Raw genomic sequence first — 23,435 nt, forward strand, 5'->3', positions numbered from 1 at the left:
ATTGACTGTCAAAAGCTACTTGTTTTAATTCTTTCATATACAGAATATTGTGCAGATTTGTACACTGGCTGAGCTTCCCTGAAAACGTATTTACTTTATGATTTCTCATTAACCATCAATTATTGCACTGCTGTGCAGACATCACTAAGTTGCTCAATAATAACACCGTTTGCTTCTACACATCAAAGCCCTGCCAACTAAACTTGGAAATGACTGCTTGGAATGACTGTTTTTTTGGTTGATGTGGATCACGAATTGTAGCCTACAGACGATTTTACGACACAACCCGATAATAATGGGCTGTCACGGCTTGTAATTAGCGCTATTGCACATCGCTCTCTCTTTCTCCCATTGGCTCTCTCCCTTCTCTCGCTCTCTCCCCCAATTCACATGCTCATAGGGTCCTTTGCGTTGTCTCTCTCCCACTCTCTCTGTCTCTGACGGCTTTGTGGAGTGGAGCAGCCTCAGAGGTGTGTGACACCCTCCAGCACAGCCAGGGGCACAGCTTCGGTGATGCTCTCCAACTATTTACTACTATAAGCGACCCTTTGGGTGTCTGAACTGCTTTTTCCACATATCGTTTTGCTGTTGTTGTTAAAGGAAAGAAAAAACTACAGAGTGGCATATTGTTTTTACGCATGGAGGTTGGAATCAGCCTTTTCCCGATTACGCATGGCTGTATCTCATCTCCTTGGAAGATGCTTGCGAGTTTGTGAGAGCGCGCCAGGGCGTCAAGCAGGGCGGAATAAGTGAGCAATGATGCGGGGCACTGAGCTGCTGCTCGGTTACTTTCTGGTGAAAGTTATGGTGTGCGATGCGGAGGGCGAGCCCGGTCAAACTATCGATGACTATATTATACCCGGATTTAACGACTCAATGGAGGCTGAGATTGGAGTCACGGAGACCCCACACGTGGAGGACAAGTGCCGTGGCTACTACGACGTGATGGGCCAGTGGGATCCGCCGTTCGTGTGCAGGACGGGCAGCTACCTGTACTGCTGCGGCACCTGTGGCTTCAGGTTCTGCTGCGCGTTTAAAAGCTCCCGACTGGACCAGACCACCTGTAAGAACTACGACACCCCACCGTGGATGATGACAGGGCGACCTCCGCCAAAAGTGGACGTAGCGCTCGAGTCCGCGAAGGATAAAACCAACCTCATTGTTTATGTCATATGCGGGGTCGTGGCCATTATGGCACTGATAGGGATTTTCACCAAGCTTGGTTTGGAAAAGACGCAGCGTCCACACAGAGAAAACATGTCAAGGTGAGCTACAAATGTAATAACTTTTGGTTCTGCTGGATTACAGTTTCTGACTTGTTTTTGTTTTGTTTTGTTTTGTTTTTTTAATCTGTCTAAATATTTAAAAGCCCCCAAGTTAGACAAATTTCGTCAGCGTGGAAATAATGTTCCAACTTTATATCAAAAACGAGTCAAAGCAACAGGTTGTTTTATTTTTATATGGACATTTTTAACTATGGTTGTGTTTAAATACACGCTAAACGAGTCTTATCAACCCGAGGTAGCGCACTGACTTTAGAAACATCTTCCTCATTCTTAAGTCTGTTAACGTTATAAAGCAGAATGGTCTTAGCTGAATGTTAGATTTTTGGTCTTTATCTATAGCGAGATTGAAGATAGTAAATACAAAAAAAATGGATATAATCTATATTGGGTTTGGAAAACTAGGTCTCTGCCTATTTTCAGTACATTACAACTGAAACCAAGTCGGTGACCTATAATGGGACTTATGCCTTGCATCATTATTTGCTTGCAGTATTTACAGCTTTTCAATCAAACATAAACACATGCAGGGCTGATGCTCTATATACTCACAGTGATTTTGCACTAAAGGAAGAACATTCTGAGAGACTTAAGGAGCAGTCCAGGATATCACCATCAGCAAACCGCTTGTGTGTGTTTACACCTATGTTTGTTGATGACTTTTCAACACAAATGTATCCCATTAAATATATGTTTGGAGTTTTATTGGAAGTACACTCTTGACTTACAGCTATAAAGGTAATCTGTAAGCCTCAACTGAATCAATCCTTCTACCCAATTTGTAAAAATTTCCTTAAAGAGAACAATAGGAAAGAGGTGAGGTCATAGTAACCTTTACTAAATTCTGATTGAGAATGAGTCTAAGTGGATTTTACTGTAAGACTTAATACAATTCACAATTTTTTTTCATGCGTCATAGTTGCAAGAGGCAGACCACCCTAAAAACATAGTGACTCCATTTATGAGTACCACAGACAAATAGCTATTTAAAAGAAATTAGGAAAAAACCCTCAATGCCTCAATTAGTCAAAATCCATGCATGTGTAGAGCTCGTAAAATCTCAAGTATTTTTTTTAACAACAACGTTATCTTCACTTTATCTCCCACTACAAGTGTGGTTGTGTATTTGTCTGCAAAGACCCTGTCCTCTGCCTGTATGTTTGACAGCTACAAAGGCAGCGCTAGTATTCTTTTCACTTTGTCAGTCTATGTGTGTATTCATGGCAAAACATGGTCCTGGAGACTGCAGCAGGAACTACCACAAGAGTTGTGAGAAGTGTGAGATGTGTTTGAGGACAGAATTGCTGATGTGATAGCGTCACATCCATAAATATCATCAAGGTTTAAAGGTTTGTAGTTAAAATCTAAATGCATATGAAGGTGGTGGTCTGATCTACAGGTACTGAGTAAAGGGTAGAAGTACTGGGGCCAAAAGGCCACAGTCCCGTCTCCTTTGTGTCATTGTATGACTTTTAAAGATGTTTTTTTTTTTTTAAATTATACATTCGCAAATCATCATATTAGGTACTGTTATCTGGCGTGTATGCATGTGGCTCAGCAAATAAGACTAAATAGAGTCTTTAGTCTTATTTTTATGCTGGGTGGGACTCGGGGGGGGGGGGGGGAGGGGGGGGGGACTAGGTGTATAACAATTCTCCAAGCCAACAGCTGTAGAGAGTGAGGTGCATATAGTTTAATTTAATGGAGAGCAGCAGATATTTTCTGTTAAGACCTCCCTCACATCTGTCAGTGCAGCATGTGTTTGTTTACAATAAAATGACACAAATAGTTCTGTTGTCAAAGGAGCTTGCAAAGAAAAGCGTCTGGACTTCTTTAAGTTACTTGAACTTAAAGTAACTTAAACTTCTTTAAGTTACTTGAACTTAAAGAACTTCAAGTAACTTAAAGAAGTCCAGACGCTTTTCTTTGCAAGCTCCTTTGACTACGATGACCTGGATGACTGAGAACCTTCACAGACAAATAGTTCTGTTATTTTCAAGAATGAAAAAAAAAAATCAAGATAGAGAGAGAAGATCAAATCCCATCTCCTTTCTCACCTCTGCACAGCAGGGCGGTCACGCTGTGAAATGAGTGCGAATGTTACAGAAATAGTTAGACGCAACCCTCCCTAATACACTGCTGGAAAGGTGTATGTCTGAAGGTATTTGACCTATTCTGACAAGCAGTTTTGACAACCTAACTCTGAGCCCTGATGACATGGTTTATGCCAAACAAGGTCTAAGACTTAAAACAGAAAAATTCTGCATGTGGGATGTAACGTGTGGAAGCTTTAAGGAGGCAAACATGGTCTAAAGATTTGCTTTCAAGATATGCAGGATCCAGTTTTTTAACTCTTCAAGAACTAAAAGTTGGAATGACTTAGCCTCAGTTATTTTTCAGTCTGTCTCTTGAGAGTAGTGTTGCAGATGTTTAGAAGAGCAACAATCACTGGCTGCAATATTTCTTAAAACTGCAGAAACAAAGCCTGCGACCTTAGTACTGTGAATTGTCTCCTGAAAAGTTGATGAAAACCATCTTTGCAACTTTAACCCCAAGTAGATTTGGCTATGGATTATATAACATGTTAAACAGATCTTTACTTTTATTTTATTTTTGCACGTATTTCATGTATGTGTTCATATTCACATTCTTCATCTTTTCAGAGCTCTTGCACATGTGATCCGCCATCCTGCCTCAGAACATACAGACGACGCTGGACTCGGTCAGCACTATGAGAACATACAAACCAGACTCACAACTAACAGTTTCCGTAAGTAGCCACATACATATCTACTTACATGCACATACATATCATAGGACCATACATATTTGGACAATGTTTTTCTAATTTTGGTTCTGCACATTACCTCAGTGAATTTTAAATGAAACAGCTTAGATGCAGTTGAAGGGCATTCTTTCAGTTTTATTTACTGTATTGAACAAAAAGATGATATGAAATAAAAAATGTGAGGAACTAAAAGATTTTGAACACAATTCCTTCTTTTCAGGGGCTCAAAAGAAATTGGACAAATTAAATAACTGAAAATAAAATGTTCATTTCTAATACTTGGTTGAAAACCCTTTGCTGCCTCTTTGTTTGTGGGCTTTCTATCCAAAGTTTAGTCTTCAACAAGTGAAACGCATGCTCCATTGGGTTAAGATCTGGTGACTGACTTGAATATTCAAGAATATTCCACTTTTTTGCTTTAAAAAACTCCTGGGTTGCTTTGGCTGTACGTTTTGGGTCAGTCCATCTGTATTATGAAATGCCACCCAATCAATTTGACTGCATTTAGTTGGATTTGAGCAGACAGTATGTTTCTGAGCACCTCAGAATTCATTTGGCTGCTTCTGTCCTGTGTCACATCATCAATAAACACTAGTGTCCCAGTGCCACTGGCAGCCATGCACACGCAAACCATCACACTGCCTCTGCCGTATTTTACTGTTCCACACCTTCTCCATACTTTTTTCTTGCCATCATTCTGGTAGAGGTTGATCTTGGTTTCTGAGAATGTTCTTCCAGAGCCGTGCTGGCTTTATAATATATATCTTTTTTAATTTAATTTAATTTAATTAATTTTTTTTTTTAGAAAAGTCCGATCTGGGTTTTCTATTCTTGAGGTTTATAAGTGGCTTCTACCTGACAGTGAACCCCCCGTATTTTCTGTTCATGATAAACTTGGATATCAATATGCCTATCCTCTGGAGAATGTTGTTCTCTTGGTTGGCTGTTGTAAAGGAGTTTCTCTTCACAACAATCTACCATTGTTGTCTTCTGTGGACGTCCAGGTCTTTTGCGTTTCTGAGTTCACCAGTGCTTTCTTAGATTTGTCCACTCCTAATACAGTAGCAATTTGTCAGATGGTTTTTTTTCTGTTTTCGCAGCTCAAGGATGGCTTGTCTCACTTTGCATGGAGAGCTCCTTTGACTGCATCTTGTCTGTTCACAGCAAAATTTTCCAAATGCAAGCACCACACCTCAAATCAACTCCAGGCTTTCTACCTGCTCAATTGATAATGACACAAAAAAGGAGTTTTCCACACCTGCCTATGAAATAGCCTTTGAGTCAATTGTCCAAATACTTTGGTCCCTGTAAAAAGAGGGTGGCACAAGTTAAGGAGCTGAAACTTCTAAACCCTTCATCCAACTTCAAAAGCGGATACCTCCAAAGGAAAGCTAAGAGTCTACAAATTATGTACATGTCCATTATATTGTCCATTATATAACTATAATTGGAATATGTTTCAGTAAACAGTTAAAAAAAAAACTAAACTTGTGTCAGTGTCAGTATCTGAGGACACAGGATGGATAGGTAATGTCTGTTAACTAATGTTGCCATCATAAGCTTTTAATTCTGGTAAATTCCCACCTTCAGTGACTCCAATTGCTTTGTACCACAAAGCTCACCCTTGAAGGTCTTGACTGTTTCAAATACAAATATGAAACTGTGAGCTTTGTATGTTTTTTTGTTTTCTTTTTGGCCTAAATGTGCGGAACCAGAAGTATCGGAAGCAGGAGGGGAAAAAAAATCCCATATCCTCAAGCCTGGCGAACATATTAGTCATACCCTCGTACTGACAACCTTGAGCTCTTCCGTTGCCAAAACATATTGTATGCCACGGCCATTATATTGCACCGTGATTCTTTCATTCGTCAGCACCAACGCCTACACACACCCACAAATGCACACAGACAGAGAGGAGTTCTTATTAATGCTAACCTGCTTACTGCCAACCTACTTTCTGCCTCAACAGCTACAGCCAGTAAAGGTCTCTTTGCACCCCCACGCCCCAACGAAATGGATAATTATGGCAAATGCCATTGTAATAAAAAAGGTTTTACAGACACAGTCAAACAGCACTCATTTTTGAAAAGCTGCTACAGCCAGACATCTGACTTTTAAAAAGTAAATTCCAAACTCTTAACTTAGGATAAACACTGACATGATACTGATTAGGTCCAATATTAAACAGTATATACTGGGAAGTATGAGTTAGAGGTAAAATAAATAACATGGTTTAAGCTAGCTTCTGATTCAAATAAAGAATGGAGCAAAGAAATGATAATGAGGGATGCTCTGCCATTTTATGGTAAATGGTTCTCTTAATTTTTTTTTTTTTTTAAATTTCAGGTGAAAAAATCACCAGTTTGTTAATTTATCATTAATGAGGCCCAGACACTTGCACTTTCTCGGTAGAATTTACGGGCGCAGCAAGTGCACCCTTATTATTTTGCAAGGGTTTCTAATTAGTGAAAACATGAATTCTGTGATTAGAAAGAAAATCTTTTAGGTCGTAGCACATACCTGTCAACTTTAAGATGTTGAGACATAAATCCAAGATGATCACAGATGAGTGATAAATAGTAATAAATGTTCTCATCCATGTTTAGATGACAAACAGAGAGAGGGTCTGGAGGACTTTACAAGCATGAGTTAAATCTCTTTAAATCTCTGTAAAGCCTCAACTACAAAATAAATGCCAGAAAATTCTCCTTTTTAAACTAGAGTGCTTACTGAACCTTATGAAAAAGTAAAAAATATATAATATATTATGCTACATATGGCATTTTTGTGCAATTTATTGCTTTATAATGTGTTGTGCAATTTATTTCATTTTTTTGTGAAAAAAAAAATCACATTGTTGATTGTAGACATCGCAAAAACTTACACAAAAACGAATGTATCAAACATAATACACTTGGCATTACAGAGTTAAAATATAGTATAATAGCAGCAATCAGGTGTATTAAAAGGCTGAAGAAATGTTATGCAATCACACCTAACAATCATGCTAATTATGGCTAACACAAGACTGCTGTGCGTGATGTGTCACGTACAAGTGTATTTTTATACATCTGTGCATTCATACAATTTCAAGGCAGAAGGGGATTTTTGAAACTGAAGTGAGATGTCTGCATTCACAGGACAAATAACCAACCAAACAAAACAAAACAAAGAAACAACAAAAGCGGTTAATCGGTTAATCTCTACTTTTTAACTATATTGAGGAGAAGACGGCTGCAGCTTTTATTTTGTGACCTTGCACATGCCATTTCAGAGCACAGCAGCTTAGAAATTTATGACAAGGACTCTGTGTAACTGAGGTGGCAACAGAAGAGTCATGATTATTTTCTTGACAGCAAACCCTGGAAGGTTACATGAGGTGAGGTGGTATTTTTTGACACATGTACCCATCCTGTACAGCTGTGGTTTCTAGTGGCATGCCCAAGCCACTGTATTTTACAGATAGAGGTGTAAATCTCAATAGGATACCCGTCTTTATCTGCTGCCTGTCAAAGATAATAGAAATCTGTTAAACTGGGCTATGAGCTCGTATTCTCCTTAAGACACCAGCAACACTGTCTTTATTACAAGGGCTTCTTTGGCTACCGGGACTATCATATCTCTGTCCTGCTGGACATCCGAGTACATGGGGGTAATTGTGAAGAGTGGCCTCTTTTTACTCCAGGCAGTCAGCCAGTGAGAACAAAGTCTCCACTCAGTGCCAACACTCCACTGGTGCATGACAGCCCATTTCCTCATTTTCAGATAGAAATGTATTTCAGCAGCATTACTTATGACAGCAGCTGAGAAACAGCTACCAAATGTAGAGTGTACCTATAGTTATATTTCCGCCTGCCACATGCTGTACTCTGAAACTCGTAGAGAAGGCTCAAAGAAGATGATTACTATGTGACTACATAGTGACCTGAAAAATTATTTGGATGGTGAGAGAAAGTTCAGTTGTGGATTCTCACTTATAGGTGACTGGCCAATACTCTGAGGAGCGTTGCCATTAGTTAACAGTTTAATATGAGCTTAATATGATCTTAAAGTGCAGAATCTAAAGTACACGTGATGGGGTCAACCATTATATTGTAATAACTGTTGAGGAATTATTTCTTTATTTGTAATAATCTATCATGAATCCTTTGCAGCCAGTGATTGCATAAAATCTGGTGTTGTTTTCAAGGATTTTACTTTGGATTTCTTTAACATTAACAAATATTACATTTCCTGGCCTTGAATCTTTCAGGTTGCTTCTGCAGTATATTTTGGGTTCTTCATTCGTACTGTGACACACATTCCAGTCAACTTTACTACATCCGGCAAAAATAATAGCTTTTCAGAGCATTTCCAGGAGCTGCACCTGTCTTCCATCGCATCAGTAAACACCTGTGACTCACTGGCATAGGAAACTATACATAGCCATGCATCACGTAGTCCGTTTTCCATATTTTTCCCCTAGTTCCTGTACAGGTTGATCTTTTGCTGCATCTGTCCACATTTTATTTACTGAGTTTAATCTGGATTTTCTTGAGAATTATGAAATGTTCTTGTAACATGGGGTGAGTCCTCTGTATTGGCACTCATAAAGTCATCTCTTTATAGTAGAGTCAAATATAGTGAGTCTTCTTTGCTGTGTCTTTTCTTTACAATGGAAAGGATTCCACACTTACTTGAGCTCAGTGTTTTTTTTTTTTTAATAACAAATTATTACATTCAAATTGATTGTTGGAGATTTAATAAAAAATATAAGCGAGGAAGCATTGAAAAACACGAGCGGTTATAATTTACAGTAAGCAAACTTTTTTTTGTAAAAAGTTTGTTTTACAGCTTTTATTGTAAAAGAAATCTCTTTAAGATACAAAAGCCATTCCTAAATTAAATTAATGTTAGAACACACTTCAGTTGTAAAACATCACCAGTTTTCACAGGTACACTGGTGGATAGGATGTCCCAAGTGTACTCTAGAACCTATCAGTCTCTGTGTGTATCCAGGCTGTCTTAATTGCTTTTGTCTTTTGATGTAATCCCAGACTGATTCCATGATGTTGAGCTCAGGCTTTGTGTGGGCCATACCATCTGCTGCAGCACTCCTTGTTCTTGTCGTCACTGAATATAGAGCTTCATAATTTTGGCTGTGGGTTTGTGGTTGGTGCTGTCTTGATGCAGAATGCAATTGGGACCAATAAAATGTTTCTCTGATTACATAATATGATACCTAAACTTCCTCAACCTTTTGCACAGCACTATATGTACTTAAATGTTAAGAAAACTAACAAAAGTTAACTAACTTTTAACTTCACCATGTTTTCAATATCTGAGTTTGTACAAAGTTTTTTAATGCTTTTAGTTAAAAAAACAAAACAAAAAAACAATAAAGCTTTGTACACTAAGTAATCCTCACTTAATAATTATCAGACTAAACCACACTCGTTGGTCAATTTATTAGGTCAGTCTTCTTAGTATTGGACCCCCTTTTGCCTTCACAACTGCTTTATTCTTCTTGGCACATACTCAACAAGGTGCTGGAAACATTCCTCAGTGATTCTGGTCTATATTAACATGACGGCATCCCACAGTTGCTGCAAATTTGTCAGCTGCATATTTATGATGTAAATCTCCCACTCCATCATATCCCAAAGGTGCTCTTTTAAAGATCTGGTTAAGTACAGTAAACTCATTGTCATGCTCAATAAACCAGTTTGAGGTGATCTGAGCTTTGTAATATGAAGTATTATCCTGCTGGAACATGGGTACACGGTGGTCATAAAGGGATTGGCACGGTCAGCAGCAATACTGAAATAGGCTGTGGCATTTACATGTTGTTCCGTTGGTACTAAGGGGCCAAAACGACACCAAGAAAATATGTCCTATACCATTACTTCACCAGCAGCAGACTGAACTATTGATATGAGGCATGGTGAATCAATGTTTGAGTGGTAGTTACACTAAATTCTGATCCTGCCATTCAAATCTCACAATAGCAATCAAGATTCATCATATCAGGCAACATTTTCCCATCTTCTGTTGTTCAGTTTTGATGATCCTGTGTGAATTGTAGCCTCAGTTTCCTGTTTTTAGCTGACCAGAATGGTTTCCAGTGTGGTTCTCTGCTGCTGCAGCTTATCCACTTCAATGTTCAACATTTGTGTTGTGCGGTCAGAAGTGCTCTTCTGCATCTTGGTTGTAATGATTGGCATATGAGCTGCTGTTGCCTTTCTGATGCTGAGTTTGGAGGTCAGGTTGTACTCACAGTGTCTACATGCCCAAATGAAAACTGCTGCTCAAATTTGATCAAGTAATTTACACAAATGTTTAAAAATACATAAACTGAAATAAATATATAAATGCGTTTTGTAATTAAAATTTTCATAAATCTGGTAGAAACGTCAAGATATTCAATCAGAAAGAAATTAATATTTTTATTACCAACTTGAAAGTAGGGTGCCTGTAAATAAGAGCAAAACTTCTCCTTGTACCATTTATTCCGGGGCATACAGCTCCCAAAATACTCTCTTAAATCTTTTATGAGTTCCAGGGAGGTGTCTGTGTCTGGAGTGTTAACTCACTTATTTCCTGCATCAACCATTGAGTCTTTAACCTTACAACTCTTCAGAAGTGGCCTACTTTCCACCAGCAGCTGACACAGAAGCTGTGACTACAACAACAGTGCAAGCTCAAATGGCACTCAATCAGAGTAAAATATGCAATAAAGAGGAAGATAATCAATAGTACACATGAGTACATCAGTTTAATGATGCTGAGTTTAGAATCCTGAAAAAGACATCAGATGCTAAAAAAAAAAATCAACAGTTTGAATTTTAGTGTCCATTTTTCAAGAGGAAATTTGATATACTCGAGACCTCCAGACACGGAAAAGATCAAATGTTTATGACAAATGTTGAAATGACAGTTTTACCAAAGCATTCAGAGTATGGGAATTAAAATATTTACTCTCAGTGGTCTCTGCCTTTAAGCAGATACCTAGACTTTGACCTTGGCTGGAGTATCAGATAAACAGAAGTCAGGTGAAACAGCTCAAATGGTATCGCTTACAAACTTGCCTGAGACTGTGGCCCAACAAATGAGGGCATGGACAGTTTCCCACAGATAATAGCTTATCCAAACGAAAATTGCTCTAAATGGAACTATATTTAATTGAGGAATGTCATTTAACATGTATGTCAAAGAGTAAACCGATTGCTTTTATTAAAAGTAAAGTAACTTCTGGGTATGAAAGCAAAAGTTCTAATCCATGAGATTTAACAAGATCAGGCTGAATGAGAGCCTCTGTGGCTGGCCCACTTACAACAACTGTATGAAACTGAAACAGGTCAATAAGCTCAGAAAAAAAGTATGACAGCAATTTAAACCAGACAGATTTAATGTAGGGATTTGATTAAATGTATTAACATTTTGACTATTTTTACCAGCAGTGACTATGTGGCTGGACTTTCTTCCACTGTTTCACTGTTTTCTCTTCATGACCAAAGCAGGTCTTGGTGATGTTAAAGGTAGCAGGAAGCATGGCACAGTCCGTTTAAAGTGTTTATACTCCATCGATCCATAGAGACCGAGAGAATATTTATTTGCATATATGGACAACTATGTATTATGAAGAATGTACATGAAGCATATGGACAGACAAAACAAGACACAAACTACAGGATGGCCATTATACTGTAGTTTTACTTTAACACCAGGGTCTCATGATGTAATAATACCTGCTAAGCCCATGAAAAAACATTTTTTTTAAAAGAACACTTTGGGGGAAAAATTTATTCCGGTTATTAAAACAACTTGAAACGGGACCATCTGGTGTTTTCAGCTTTCAAGGTAGGGGAGACAAACATAAATAAATACATAAACGCATAGATATATAAATAATCAGCCTCATAGGATTTTAAGGTGCAAAAAACAAAGTCATGTCAGCTTGAAACAGGAACCCATCCATTCCTGCATCCATCTATCCATCCACCAGCTCCTCCCCAGGACCCTGAATTTGATAAGCAGAATTAATAGAGGAACATCCCGTAAAAATAAAATAGGCTAGTTGTTAAGCTGGCCCGAGATAGTAAACAACTGAAACAGGACCAGGTTTCTGTCTTGTAGAACCTTTTCTTCCTCCCCTTATTTTACAGATGGTCAATATGGTTGTCTTCACTTGGACAATGGTATTTGAGACCTCGCCGCACTGTGCCGTGCTCTTTTGTGATGTGTTTGAGAGCCTGTCATTTGAGTCGTCACACAGAACAGTGGTTTCTTTTTTCTTTTACCAAGAAAAGATAATTTAACGGCATCTACAATGTTGGCTGCAGTCCTCCCTCCTACCTACATCCTCACCACCAACACTGATGTTTTCCGTTTTCACGTCTTCAGGACCAGTCCATGATTGATCATGTTCCATTGTGTATTTCTATTCAGGGACAGTTTTACTGCACCAGCAGTGTGTTTGGAGTCATTGTCATGGTGAAAAGTGAAGAAACTGCATCAGATCTTTTCCAAATGGTAATATATGATGGATCAAAATCTGATGATAGTTTTCTGCGTTCATAATTCCAACATATCTCCAACAGCTAAACCTTGACAAAACCTCCACCGCAGCTGCAGACGCTCACTGTTGTACGTCTCTCCTGACTTGTTTTGTACACTTTGCAAAAACAAAGTCATGTCAGCTTGGAACAGGAACCCATATATCCATCCATAGGCTCTAGACCTCCTATGACCCCAAATTTGAGAAGATTGGTACATTTGGATTCATCACTCTATTAGACTTGTCACGACTGATGTTTTGACCTCCACTTTTTCAGTTTCCTTAAAAATATTGAGGACATACTGTACAAGAAATTACTTGTTTCTTCCTTGCTACAGGCTGCTGATAAAAAAGTGCCAAATGACTGAAAGAAAAGACCATTTAAAATTCTTTGCTAAGTTATCTGCTATGGACACATTCAATACCATATCATCTCTTGACTTAGGGGTCTTTCTTATGCCTGAATGATTCATAAGTCAGTGTTAAGTGGCTTCACTAACAGTACAAACAGTGATTTGAAAATGAGCAGGTACAAGGACTGGACTGTCAACTCACATCTCTACTGAAGCCTCCAGCTCAGACCATGACCCTAAACCTCTAATTCATAGGTTGAGAAAGTTGAGGATCAGATATTGATTTGTATTGATTTGTTTCCACTGACTTTATTGGACTCTTATGTCATGCTGTCATCCTGATACTCATTTTGTTGAAAAATTTGACCACACTGACAAAGACAAAATCTGAAATACAACTGTTTCCTGTTTCAATTAGCTTTGCAAGTGCAAAATATTGTTTTTTTAGTTACTTTTTGCCTTTTTGAATATTTCTAGTTAACTAAAAGGCTTCTTTTACAACTAGTTTTAATTTTTTTAGTTCTGTTTTAGTGAACTACTGTAAAATGTCCTTGATCAAAGATGATCTTTAGTTTTTATTGAACTGAATAAGTTAAGTCCCAGGAAAGGAAAGCTTGATATAAAGATATTTTTATAATATAACGACCACTGTGGCACCACTAATCCTTTGCTATTTAAAATCCCCAAATCTGTTCGTACTAATTATACCCTCCCCTTGTCTATGGTGAAGTATCTGTTGCAGCTGTCCTCTGCATCATTTCATGAGACAGCATTGATAATTTGAGACTTTCTGAATTAATTAGCACAGTAATAAAGTTTCTTGCTGACCAGTGGGGAATAGGAGTCTAATTAACCCATTTTCTGTATTAATGATCTGTTTTTATGAGATGTATTCTAGACCAATGGGGCTAAAGGAATCATCGCATTTTAAACTTTGTAAACTTAAATAAATAAAATAAACAAACAATGGGGCTAAAGGAATCATCGCATTTTAAACTTTGTAAACTTAAATAAATAAAATAAACAAACATTTTATTAAAACTGTCCACAACATGTACAACTATAAGCATGTTGATATCTCTACTCAGATTCAACACAGCACACAGCGAAGTCCTCAAACAGCCGGCTGTGAATTGGTATGTTCTCCAGTCTAAAGTAGGAGTAGACACTCTGAACATCTGTTTGCTCTGTCATGCCAGTAGGCAGGAGGCCAGTCTATTTGCTGTGCACCCCTTAATTTACCAGATGTCTACTATACGATTAGGATGGTTTTACAAAGAGCAGTTCAGCTCTACAGCTGGCTCCCCAAGATAGGCTACTTAAAGGAAAGTGACACTAGCAGGTCAAAGAAAACACTTCATGTTTTAGCCTATATGTTCACATCTGGACATCAAGTTGATTTGTTTTTTGGAAGTTTGACATCACTGAACATCACTAGCTGTCTGAGACACGACTAAATAAGTGAATAAAATACAAAAATTTCATTCATAAAACCTGAAGCATGAACTTTTTGGACAGACTATACCACACTGTAAACCATAAAGATCAAAAAAGCACTGCGGAAACATGATCAAGTACCTGTTAAAGTAGCCATGCCCCTAACTCTAGTATCAAAATCACCCCCTCTAGTGTTGTTATGAAGGAAGAAGCTATCCAAGGAGACGTGTCTGTGAAGGTTCTCAGTCAACCAGGTCATTGTAATCTAAGGGACTTGGAAAGAAAAGCATCTGGACTTCTTTAAGTTTCCTTGAAGACGCCTCTGTTCAAAGATGGTCGTTCACAGTGGACATAGATGGCTTCTTTCACTCCTCTTTTGGGGCTCTCCACCAGTTGCTCTTAGAACTGAAGAAGCTTCTCGGATGAGAGGTGAAACATCTTCAAGGAAACTTAAAGAAGTCTAAACACTTTTCTTTCCAAGCTCCTTCGACTATCCATAGAGACCAAAACAAAACACTTTTGGATTGAGCTGTCTGTCTGTAAGGACTAATTTACTATTTATTTAATAGCATGGCCACTAGAGGAATTGCAGTTTCTAGTACTAGTACACTTGAATTAAACATACTCTGAAAAAAAAACAACAGCATTTGTCATTTCTGTTTCATATTTATGTCAAAATATGTCAAAATAGCTAACGCGTGTAGCAAAAGTAAAGTTACTTATTATCAGTGATAAGATCAAACCTGCTACAGTAATGGCCAACAACTTCGCTCACTGCTGGTACACACTTCAATATCTCCTTTCTCGGTTATTATAACTCACATTTCATTAGCCCGTCTTCAGTTAGCACAGAACACAAAAGCTAAGCTGCTAATAAAAACTTAAAAACCTGCACATCACTCCTGTTTTTGTTCCCCGTCACTGATTCTAAATTTCATTTGATGCCAATATTGAAATTTTATTATTTACATGTAAATTACATCCATGGCAAGGCATCTTATTTTCCCGGCAGTTTGTCCTCTGTAAACACCCGATCCGGGTCTTTTGACTGTTTCACACACACTTGTTTTAAATCCAAAGTCGACCACACTTTTGAGGTTGTAGTGCCTCAACTTTAGATCAGCCCCCTCTCAGCTAATCAGCTCACCTGAATCAGTAGTTCGTTTCAAATGGCTGCAGTGCACTCACATAGATAGGCTTGTATTTCCTTAATCTCTTCCATTATTGCATTAATTTTTGCCTATAGCTCAGAGCAAATGCATGTATGGAAGAATGAAGAAATGGAAGGCTGCATGATCGACTGCATGCTTGTAGAAATGTACATTTTTTAATGTCTATTTCATCCATGAAACTGTGTGTTTTGAAAACTGCTACACTAATAAAGCTATTGTTTTATTATGACTCATTTTAAATTTGTTGACATCTTGCTTACAAATGCACTTAAAGAGGAAACTGTAATTCAGTTTCTGCATTAATAACTATTGATTGCCCTTCTTTAGAGAGCAACCAGATGAACAATGCAGCTCATGTACCAACTCTGGTAAGTCAGCCATATCCAGGTGTGGGACCGATAATCAGCCCATATGAGGACCCAAAGGATCTCAACAAGTACACCACACTCAAGGCTGTGGGTAAGAGGTTGTTTATCACAAACCCCCCCCAAAAATATGGTAAAAAAGCACTTGAAATTCATTGTTTGATTTTATTAGGTAGGATCTTACATCAGATATAAATGAAATTTGCATAATTAATGAGGATTTCCCTGGATCTATAATGAGTGTCAGGGTGAGTGAGCTGAAACAATCTGTCATATGAGTAACCATGAGGGCAAGTTCAGAAGTTAATGAGGCAAAGATTTTGGATGAAAATCTTCATTAAATATTCTTTGGCATTTCAATAAAATAGGTGTTAAAAGTTGCTCATATCAAAAGACAGAAAAGAGTAAGATGACATCTCTCTCCTTTTAGTTTAACATCAACAATTTATCTAATACATCTAGCTTTTCTTATCTGATTATTACCTACATGCCAAGGATACTACTTACATAATACGGCAGTAAAACTTTACAAGTGCTTTTTTGTTATTATAAAGGAGAATAGTTGGTTTGAATCTCTATCAAGTCTCTTGCTGTCAGAAATCCTTGTGATTTAATCCACCGTCCATCAATGCCAACAGCGAGGGGAACTGAAAGATTATTTATAGAAGCAAGTTTGTTGTTCTTCTCATGGGCTAATTTTGGAAAGTCTACAACCAGTTCCTGGAGAGGCAGCACTTTAAACAAGAAATTATGGAAGCTGTCAAAATAGTACTACTTAGAAACGTGGCTAAAAATATCTTTTTAAATATCTTTTGACATGCTTTTAAAGTCAGGGTAAAGAAAATAAAATCACTTCTCAGTTCCACTTTAAGTAACAATATTGTAGTGGTATGTATTTAGCAAGTATCTTTTATTATTCGATTGGTGTGTTCATACATTCTCAAGAGCAATAAACTCCAACTTTTGTTGTCAAATTTTGAAATGTATTGTTCCCACTGAATTGTATTAACCTTATCAGTAATCTGAATGAACTATAGCTAACCAACTACTTATCACATTGATTACTGAAGGAAAAAATAATTCCAAACAAATAGTCCTAATTTGATCCGATCACATCCAAGTCTCTATTTGTAGATCTGTACATAATGCTATTAACACAGAAGTGCAATGCTTTATTTAGATTCCATTGAAATCAATTGGCTCTGTTTGACGGACCTGATCATGGGAGAGATGACAGCTATCAGCATGCGTGAATCGAGGTCCAATCACTGCTCGCAGTCTTTGTGATGGCACAAGCAGCTGATGCTTCTTCGCCGCTAATCCACTGAAGTGCCGTCAAACTAACTTATCATTAGGGAGCAAATCTTAGCAAATGAGAGCAGGAACAGGAGACAATCAAGAGCAATCAAAACAAAAATGAATGAGGGGATGGTGATGTGATGCATCTTGTGTGCACACAAGAGGCTCTGTGGTCCGAATGTATGAGCTATACCAACAATGATTTGTGTTTCACTGGTGCAAGGATATGCTTGTGTGTGTGTGTGTGCCAATTACAGCATCACTTTTGCCAAATCAAAGATTTCTTTCTGTATATATTTCTTGTTTTAGTAAAGAATGTCTAATATATGATGATGACACAAACGCACACACTTTTTGCTACAATAAATCTCTTGTTTATTTTTGTGTTTATTAGCGGAGAAAGCTAATGACAGCTTTCACAACAACCGTCGACAAGTGATTGAGATGACAGCCAAAGGTAGCCTTCCAATGGAAGGTGTGGATATGGAGCCAGAGCCGAGCAATCCTTACAGCCCTCCCAGACAGCTGTCAAAGCAGAATGGACACAAGTATAAAAGCTCCAAGAGCCACAGCTCCCAGTCACTGTACTACAGCGCCAGCAGTGCTCCCAGTCCAGGCTTGCTAAGATCCTGGGAAAGCAAGGACACACTGGGACTCCGACAGAGCTATGGCCCAAAGAAACTCTGCATCACAGAAAAGGAGTTGGACACCATTCGCTACATGCCTCCACAACCATACTATGTCACTAACAGCAAGACAGAAGTGACAGTATGAACGACTGCCTAATCGTCAGGCTTATAATGAGTCTGCAGACTCCAGATGTAGTTACAGGAAAGCAGTGTGAACTGTAGTATGTGGCTCTGTCTTTGTAATGGATAACATTTATGACACTGTCACGAGGTGAAGTGTACTTTGACAGGACTCTGTATCTAACACCGTGCCTCAAATGGGCACTGTAATGAATATTTCGTGTTTAATATTCACATAATCAAACTGCTAAAGTTACATAACTTATAGTACAGTGATGAGATGTGACACATTAAGTACTATCACCAGTATCTACTGAAAAGACCTTAAAATAAAAGCATATTATGTAACTTCTATTAAGAAAAAAACAAAAAAAAAGAGGTTTATGTTTATCTAATCAGAGTGGAATAGCCTGTGGTTGGTGGGATCTTTATGAAATGCTTCACTAGATAATGAATAGTGTTTAAAAATGTTGGGAACTGTTCATGTGTTAAGAGTACGGATTAATATCCAGTAGCAGTTGGACCAATTGCAGGGACCAGGGTTTGTATTTTCAGTCTATACTAATCTGTACCATACTCTGAATATGAGATAATCTAAAACCTCACATGAGACTAAATATCTCTAAAGTCCAACTTAAGGACTTATTCACACAGGCACAGAAACCCTGGCAGCTGGAGGATGCCAGAGAAAACTGTGTATTCCCCAACCAGCTGTTGATCGGTGAAATTGGTCACAAAAAAGGATGCTGCTCTGGACACCTCTCTGCGAATGCTTTGACCTCTAGCCGATTGTTGCAGTTACCTGTATTTTGCATGAAATACACCGACTTGTCTGGAAACGATTACTATACTTTGAGCTGTAGTGAAATTTGAAAATGTCTGAAACTGGAAACGGATGATAATAACCTTCAAAGTTGTACCTTATTGCTGCAAAAAAAAGTTTTTTCAAGAGGCGCAACTTTTACTCTAAATGCGAAGGGTCTCCATTTAAAATTTGCACTGCACAGTTTCACAGACAAGCCGGCATCTTCCGTGCAAACTACAGGTTTTTAGTGCCAAATCAAAAACTTCTTTGTGGCAAATTCTACACTCGCAACAGCTAGCAACCTGTAGCAGCTTCATTTCCTCATCGCAAAATACAAACTTTTCCCTAGTAGCCAGGTGATCACTGTCTGATCTCAAGGCTTACATGAAAGAGGCTTTAGCAATTAATTTTATAGTGACTGCAAGCAACTGCTCACCAACCAGCTGGAGAACTTTTTTCCTAGCAAACGGTGAAAGCCCTTTGGGACTGGGGCAAGATAATAGCTGTACTTATTTAAAAGGAAAAACAATCAGAAACAAGAGCACTCAGAGAGCGTAACTCCAGCTTGATCTGATTTTCACCAAAATTAAATTAGCTTGAGCTATTATTGGTATCTGCTATCAAACACCATTTGAACATGATATCTTGAAAATTGTGGATGCCAGACTGCCAAACATATCTTACATACTAGATCCCATCACAGGGAGAATAAATCTGTTTCCAAAATCCCGTCCATTTTCAAAAGCTGTGTTTGTTGATAAAGCATAGATGAATCAGTTTGTAAAAGTGTTGATGTTTACTTAAATGACTTAAGACTCATTTAAATTTGACGTAGTTTCCCTTTTTAAAGTTGTGGTTGTCTTACTTTGAAAGAAAACCATGTCAGTACTGACGTACAACTTGGAGAAACATTCAGTAGCTGTGGCGTAATCAAACCAGTGTTGTCATGGTGTAATATGCGGTATCAGTATGTGTGATTATCCTAGAAAATCTTGTATTTGAAAACCCAGCATTAGAGCGGAAACTGGTTTTATTCTTAGTAATGTATTATGTTCCCAACAAAAGTAATTTAAATGTTTGCATTATAGTTGAACCTTTTGGGTTTTTTAACATGTTATTTTTGTGACTTAAATCCCAATTTTGACATTTAAAGAATGTACGTGGTATAAATAGTCTAAATACAAGTGATATTAGTTGACTGTTAGAGGCCAATAATAAATCAGAATGAATGTAAAATTCTTGTGAAGCAATGTAAGTGGGTGTTCAAAGGTGTTTTTGAACTACAATGAAATATTCCAAGTCAGGTCTGAATCAATAGGAACATTTTTGCCATACACTGAATTTTTTTTTCTTTACCGTACATGGCTAAAGGTTTTTAATAAACAGGTTTTCAGGTGCCGTTGATCATTTGTTACACTGAATTCACAGCCAAGCAATACAAAAGGACATTCACGCCTGCCTCCATGCAAGTCTTACTCATGCATTTGACTATTTGAGGTAGCTGAGGACAGGGATGTTCTCAGAGCTGCCGCACAAGTGGGAAGTGGGAACTGCTAGTGTAAAGATATATTTATGTCTTCTCGAGTCCACATCTTACCAAACAAAAAAATATAACAAGGCCAGAAAATATGCATATTGTTGTGTTTTGGTAGTTGTTCGTATTGTCACACACTTCCAATCAAACTTTATGCACTATTTTCCAATACGCATATCTAGTGGGCTGAACTAGCTTATCATGTCACCTAATTAATCAACTGTGTCAGCAATCACCTGATCGGATAATCGCAGTATTCAAAGGTCAGTTGAGATTTTTAATCAATACTGAGTAGTCACAGTCTTTGACTATTCTTGTTTCGTGAATGTTTTATTACCTCGTCAATACTGTTTAAATCACTTACTGTATATTTAACTACAGCACATCACATTTAATCATGAAGCTCTACTGTTATACTGCCAGTTAAAGCATAATGTGACCAATACACATCTGGACTGCAGCATTGGTAGAGATTAAAAGAACGCTCCTATGAACAGTGTTGTTCACAATGATAACTGCAATTTGTTTGATCGCTGTTTTTTCATTATCATAAGATGCATTTGAGTACCTATTTTATCTTTTATCTGTCATGTGTTATGTACAGTACAGGGTTACTTTGTTTTAAAAAAATGAACTTTTTCTTGAAGTGGTTAACATGTACTGGGATGTTTCTGAGCAACTCACTGAATGTTTTCCATATGTTATATGTTATTTTTGTGTTGTGAACTGCAGTTCCCATGTTGTTGGTGCCCTGCAAAACCTTGAATCCAGTAATGTTTCACTGTGGTTCAAGGTTCATGACAGTGTCCTTGTATGTGCAACTGCTCTAATGTTCATACAAGATTTCTACAAGACAGCACAGGCACACATGTACAATAATCACCTGTAGTTAGGCCTAAGTCACACACGCCTGGAGACCTGTCAGTGGCCACCTGACAACCTGCTGTTACTGAAGGAAAATATTTATTCCCTGACCATTTGGTGAGTGGTTGTTGGATGTTTCTGACAGTCACTAGGTGAAATTGGTTACAAAGACTGCCTAGTCTGCAAATATTTGCCAACTACTCAAAAAACTGTATGAAACTTGAAAAAGTGCACAGCAAATTAAAAACTGAAACTGAGTACTTTGCCTTCAAAGTAAAAGTTGTATCGGTTTAAGCCAATAGTCACAACTTTTACTCACTGAAAGTGAACAATTAGCAGACATTTGTAGATAAGTTGACATCTTCCTCCCACATTATGAGTGACCGCGGCAAACTGCTAGCAACCAAAAGCGACTCTCAACGACCTCCAGTGAGCGCTATCCTTCCTATCAATGGAAGGTTGCCAGAGGGTCATTGACTGGACTCTAGGCCTGTTTGACTGGGGTTTTAATAGACTTCACTAACATTCCAGGAACAAATGTAATAAAATTTACACATTAAACATTTTATAACTTGTTTTCTCATTGACTTTTTCTTTTGCAATAGGAAGACAGTCACCTGACATATGGTAGGGCCTACTGTGGCAGCACTAAAAGTGACGAGCACATAATCACAGAAACATTTCTAGAGTGCTCAGTTGACAGTAGCAGTTTTGGTGCTTTAAAAACACGAACACACTGTCACACGTTGTGTCTTTTTGTTCCTAATTTATACTTGTCCCCTCACAACACACGCACACACACACACACACACACACACACATGCACGCACCCCTCTCAAACACCACACCAGATGGTATCATAACACAGAAGAACCTTTGAGCTATGTCAAAAGACCACTTTGATATCACACATTGCAGTTTTTGGGACCTTCTGTTAAAAATGCGCTCCAGCTGTACAGAAGTGAAGTGTGATTATATCATTTAAACTCTGCCTTGTGCTTACACATTCTTAAAACCTAGATGATTTGCTACTTTTGCTCCCAGTGAAACTGTATCTCTTAATTCATTAAGACATAATGCTGACATTGGATCCCTATGAATTTGAAGGCATTTTTGAGACTCAAAATGTGGTTTTAGTGTCAGGGTTACAATTACGTTATGGTTAGATTTAGGCTGAGGTTTAGGATTAGGCATTCATTTTTGATGGTTATGGTTAGGTTAAGCTGCTAGGGAAAGCATTATGTCAATGAGATGTCCTCACTAAGATATGAAAATGTGTGTGTGTATATTAACTAAATAATATCAATAATATCAATCTGCTGCAAGTAAACTCATTTACGCCACACAATTTCTACACTCTGTGCAAATAAATTTCTTTAACTGTGGCCTTTCCTACGCTCATGTGACACACTCATGCTCATCTTTCAAAACCTGGATAAGTAAAGGAGGTGAATCAATTCAGCAAAGAACTAAGACCCAGGGCGTTACGTTTAACTCCACAGAGAGCCTGGGACTTGTTGATAAGAGCACTGCATGATAGCATAAAAGGACAGAAAAACTTAACAGAGAAAATATTTTTTGGTTTTTTCCTCTCTTATGTGTTTGGTAATAACTTTGCATTTAAATTAAAAAAACATACGTCTTTGGAAAAACATCTCCAAAACACATCAAAGTACCCAAACTATAGAGGGCTGATTGCAAAGTGGAAGTGTTTAGGAACCACAGCAGCTCGACCAGAGTTGGGGTTGTAGAGTGTGGAGGCATACATTGTGTAAAAGTCACCAACGTTCTGCTGACTCAATAGCGGCAGAGCTCTAAACCTCCTCTGGCATTAACATCAGCATAAAAACTGGGCTGGGAGTTTCACGGCATGGGTTTACAACGCAGAGCAACTCTAGGAGGAGAAGGTGGCCCTCCTGGATTATAAGTGCCCCAGCATTTTAGTCCACAAAGTAAATCCTTTTGCTGTTCACTTTTCTTTTCACTTGATTCAATCCATCCTGCACGTTACTGTTTACAGTTTGCCTTTCTATCAAAACTTGAGTGTTAACAAGCCTCTGGGAGCTCTGTCATTTACTTGAAAATGCCAGGAGACATTTGTTAATTAGCAAATCATGTTTCCTTCCACCAATGTGATTCCCTCTGGAAATTAAATCAGCACAATAACCTAATTCAGTCAGATAAAAGGGCACAGCTATGGTGAGAAAAAACTTCAGCAATGACATAAAAAGAAAAAAAATGCATGCTTTT

General features: G+C 38.1%; 2 protein-coding genes across 3 annotated transcripts in view; one reads left to right on the top strand and one right to left on the bottom strand.

Annotated features, from left to right (window-relative positions):
- The window catches only part of mrtfbb (myocardin related transcription factor Bb), an 81,720-nt gene that overhangs the window by 42,099 nt on the left and 16,186 nt on the right, over positions 1–23,435 (bottom strand). The gene's annotated exons all lie outside the window — the stretch shown is intronic.
- On the top strand, positions 444–21,741 carry shisa9b (shisa family member 9b). 2 transcript variants are annotated; one of them, XM_006798160.3, is made up of 4 exons: positions 444–1,265; positions 3,947–4,053; positions 15,897–16,028; positions 17,628–21,741. In XM_006798160.3, exons 1-4 carry the CDS (start codon positions 757–759, stop codon positions 18,005–18,007), a joined length of 1,128 nt encoding a protein of 375 aa, XP_006798223.1. In that variant the 5' UTR covers positions 444–756; the 3' UTR covers positions 18,008–21,741. The 2 variants fall into 2 exon arrangements, with proteins under 2 accessions (XP_006798223.1, XP_035766812.1); XM_035910919.2 differs by lacking the exon at positions 15,897–16,028.

This window comes from Neolamprologus brichardi, chromosome 4 (assembly GCF_056152115.1).
Source record: "Neolamprologus brichardi isolate AB-2024 chromosome 4, ASM5615211v1, whole genome shotgun sequence".
Taxonomy (NCBI): Eukaryota; Metazoa; Chordata; class Actinopteri; order Cichliformes; family Cichlidae; genus Neolamprologus; species Neolamprologus brichardi.

What these genes read in the sequence shown, in the direction of transcription:
- shisa9b (XM_006798160.3), top strand. Translation starts at nt 757, where the DNA reads ATGATGCGGGGCACTGAGCTGCTGCTCGGTTACTTTCTGGTGAAAGTT. An exon ending in CACAGAGAAAACATGTCAAG is followed by an intron (nt 1,266 to 3,946) that starts GTGAGCTACAAA and finishes TCATCTTTTCAG; the next exon opens with AGCTCTTGCACATGTGATCC. An exon ending in ACTCACAACTAACAGTTTCC is followed by an intron (nt 4,054 to 15,896) that starts GTAAGTAGCCAC and finishes GCCCTTCTTTAG; the next exon opens with AGAGCAACCAGATGAACAAT.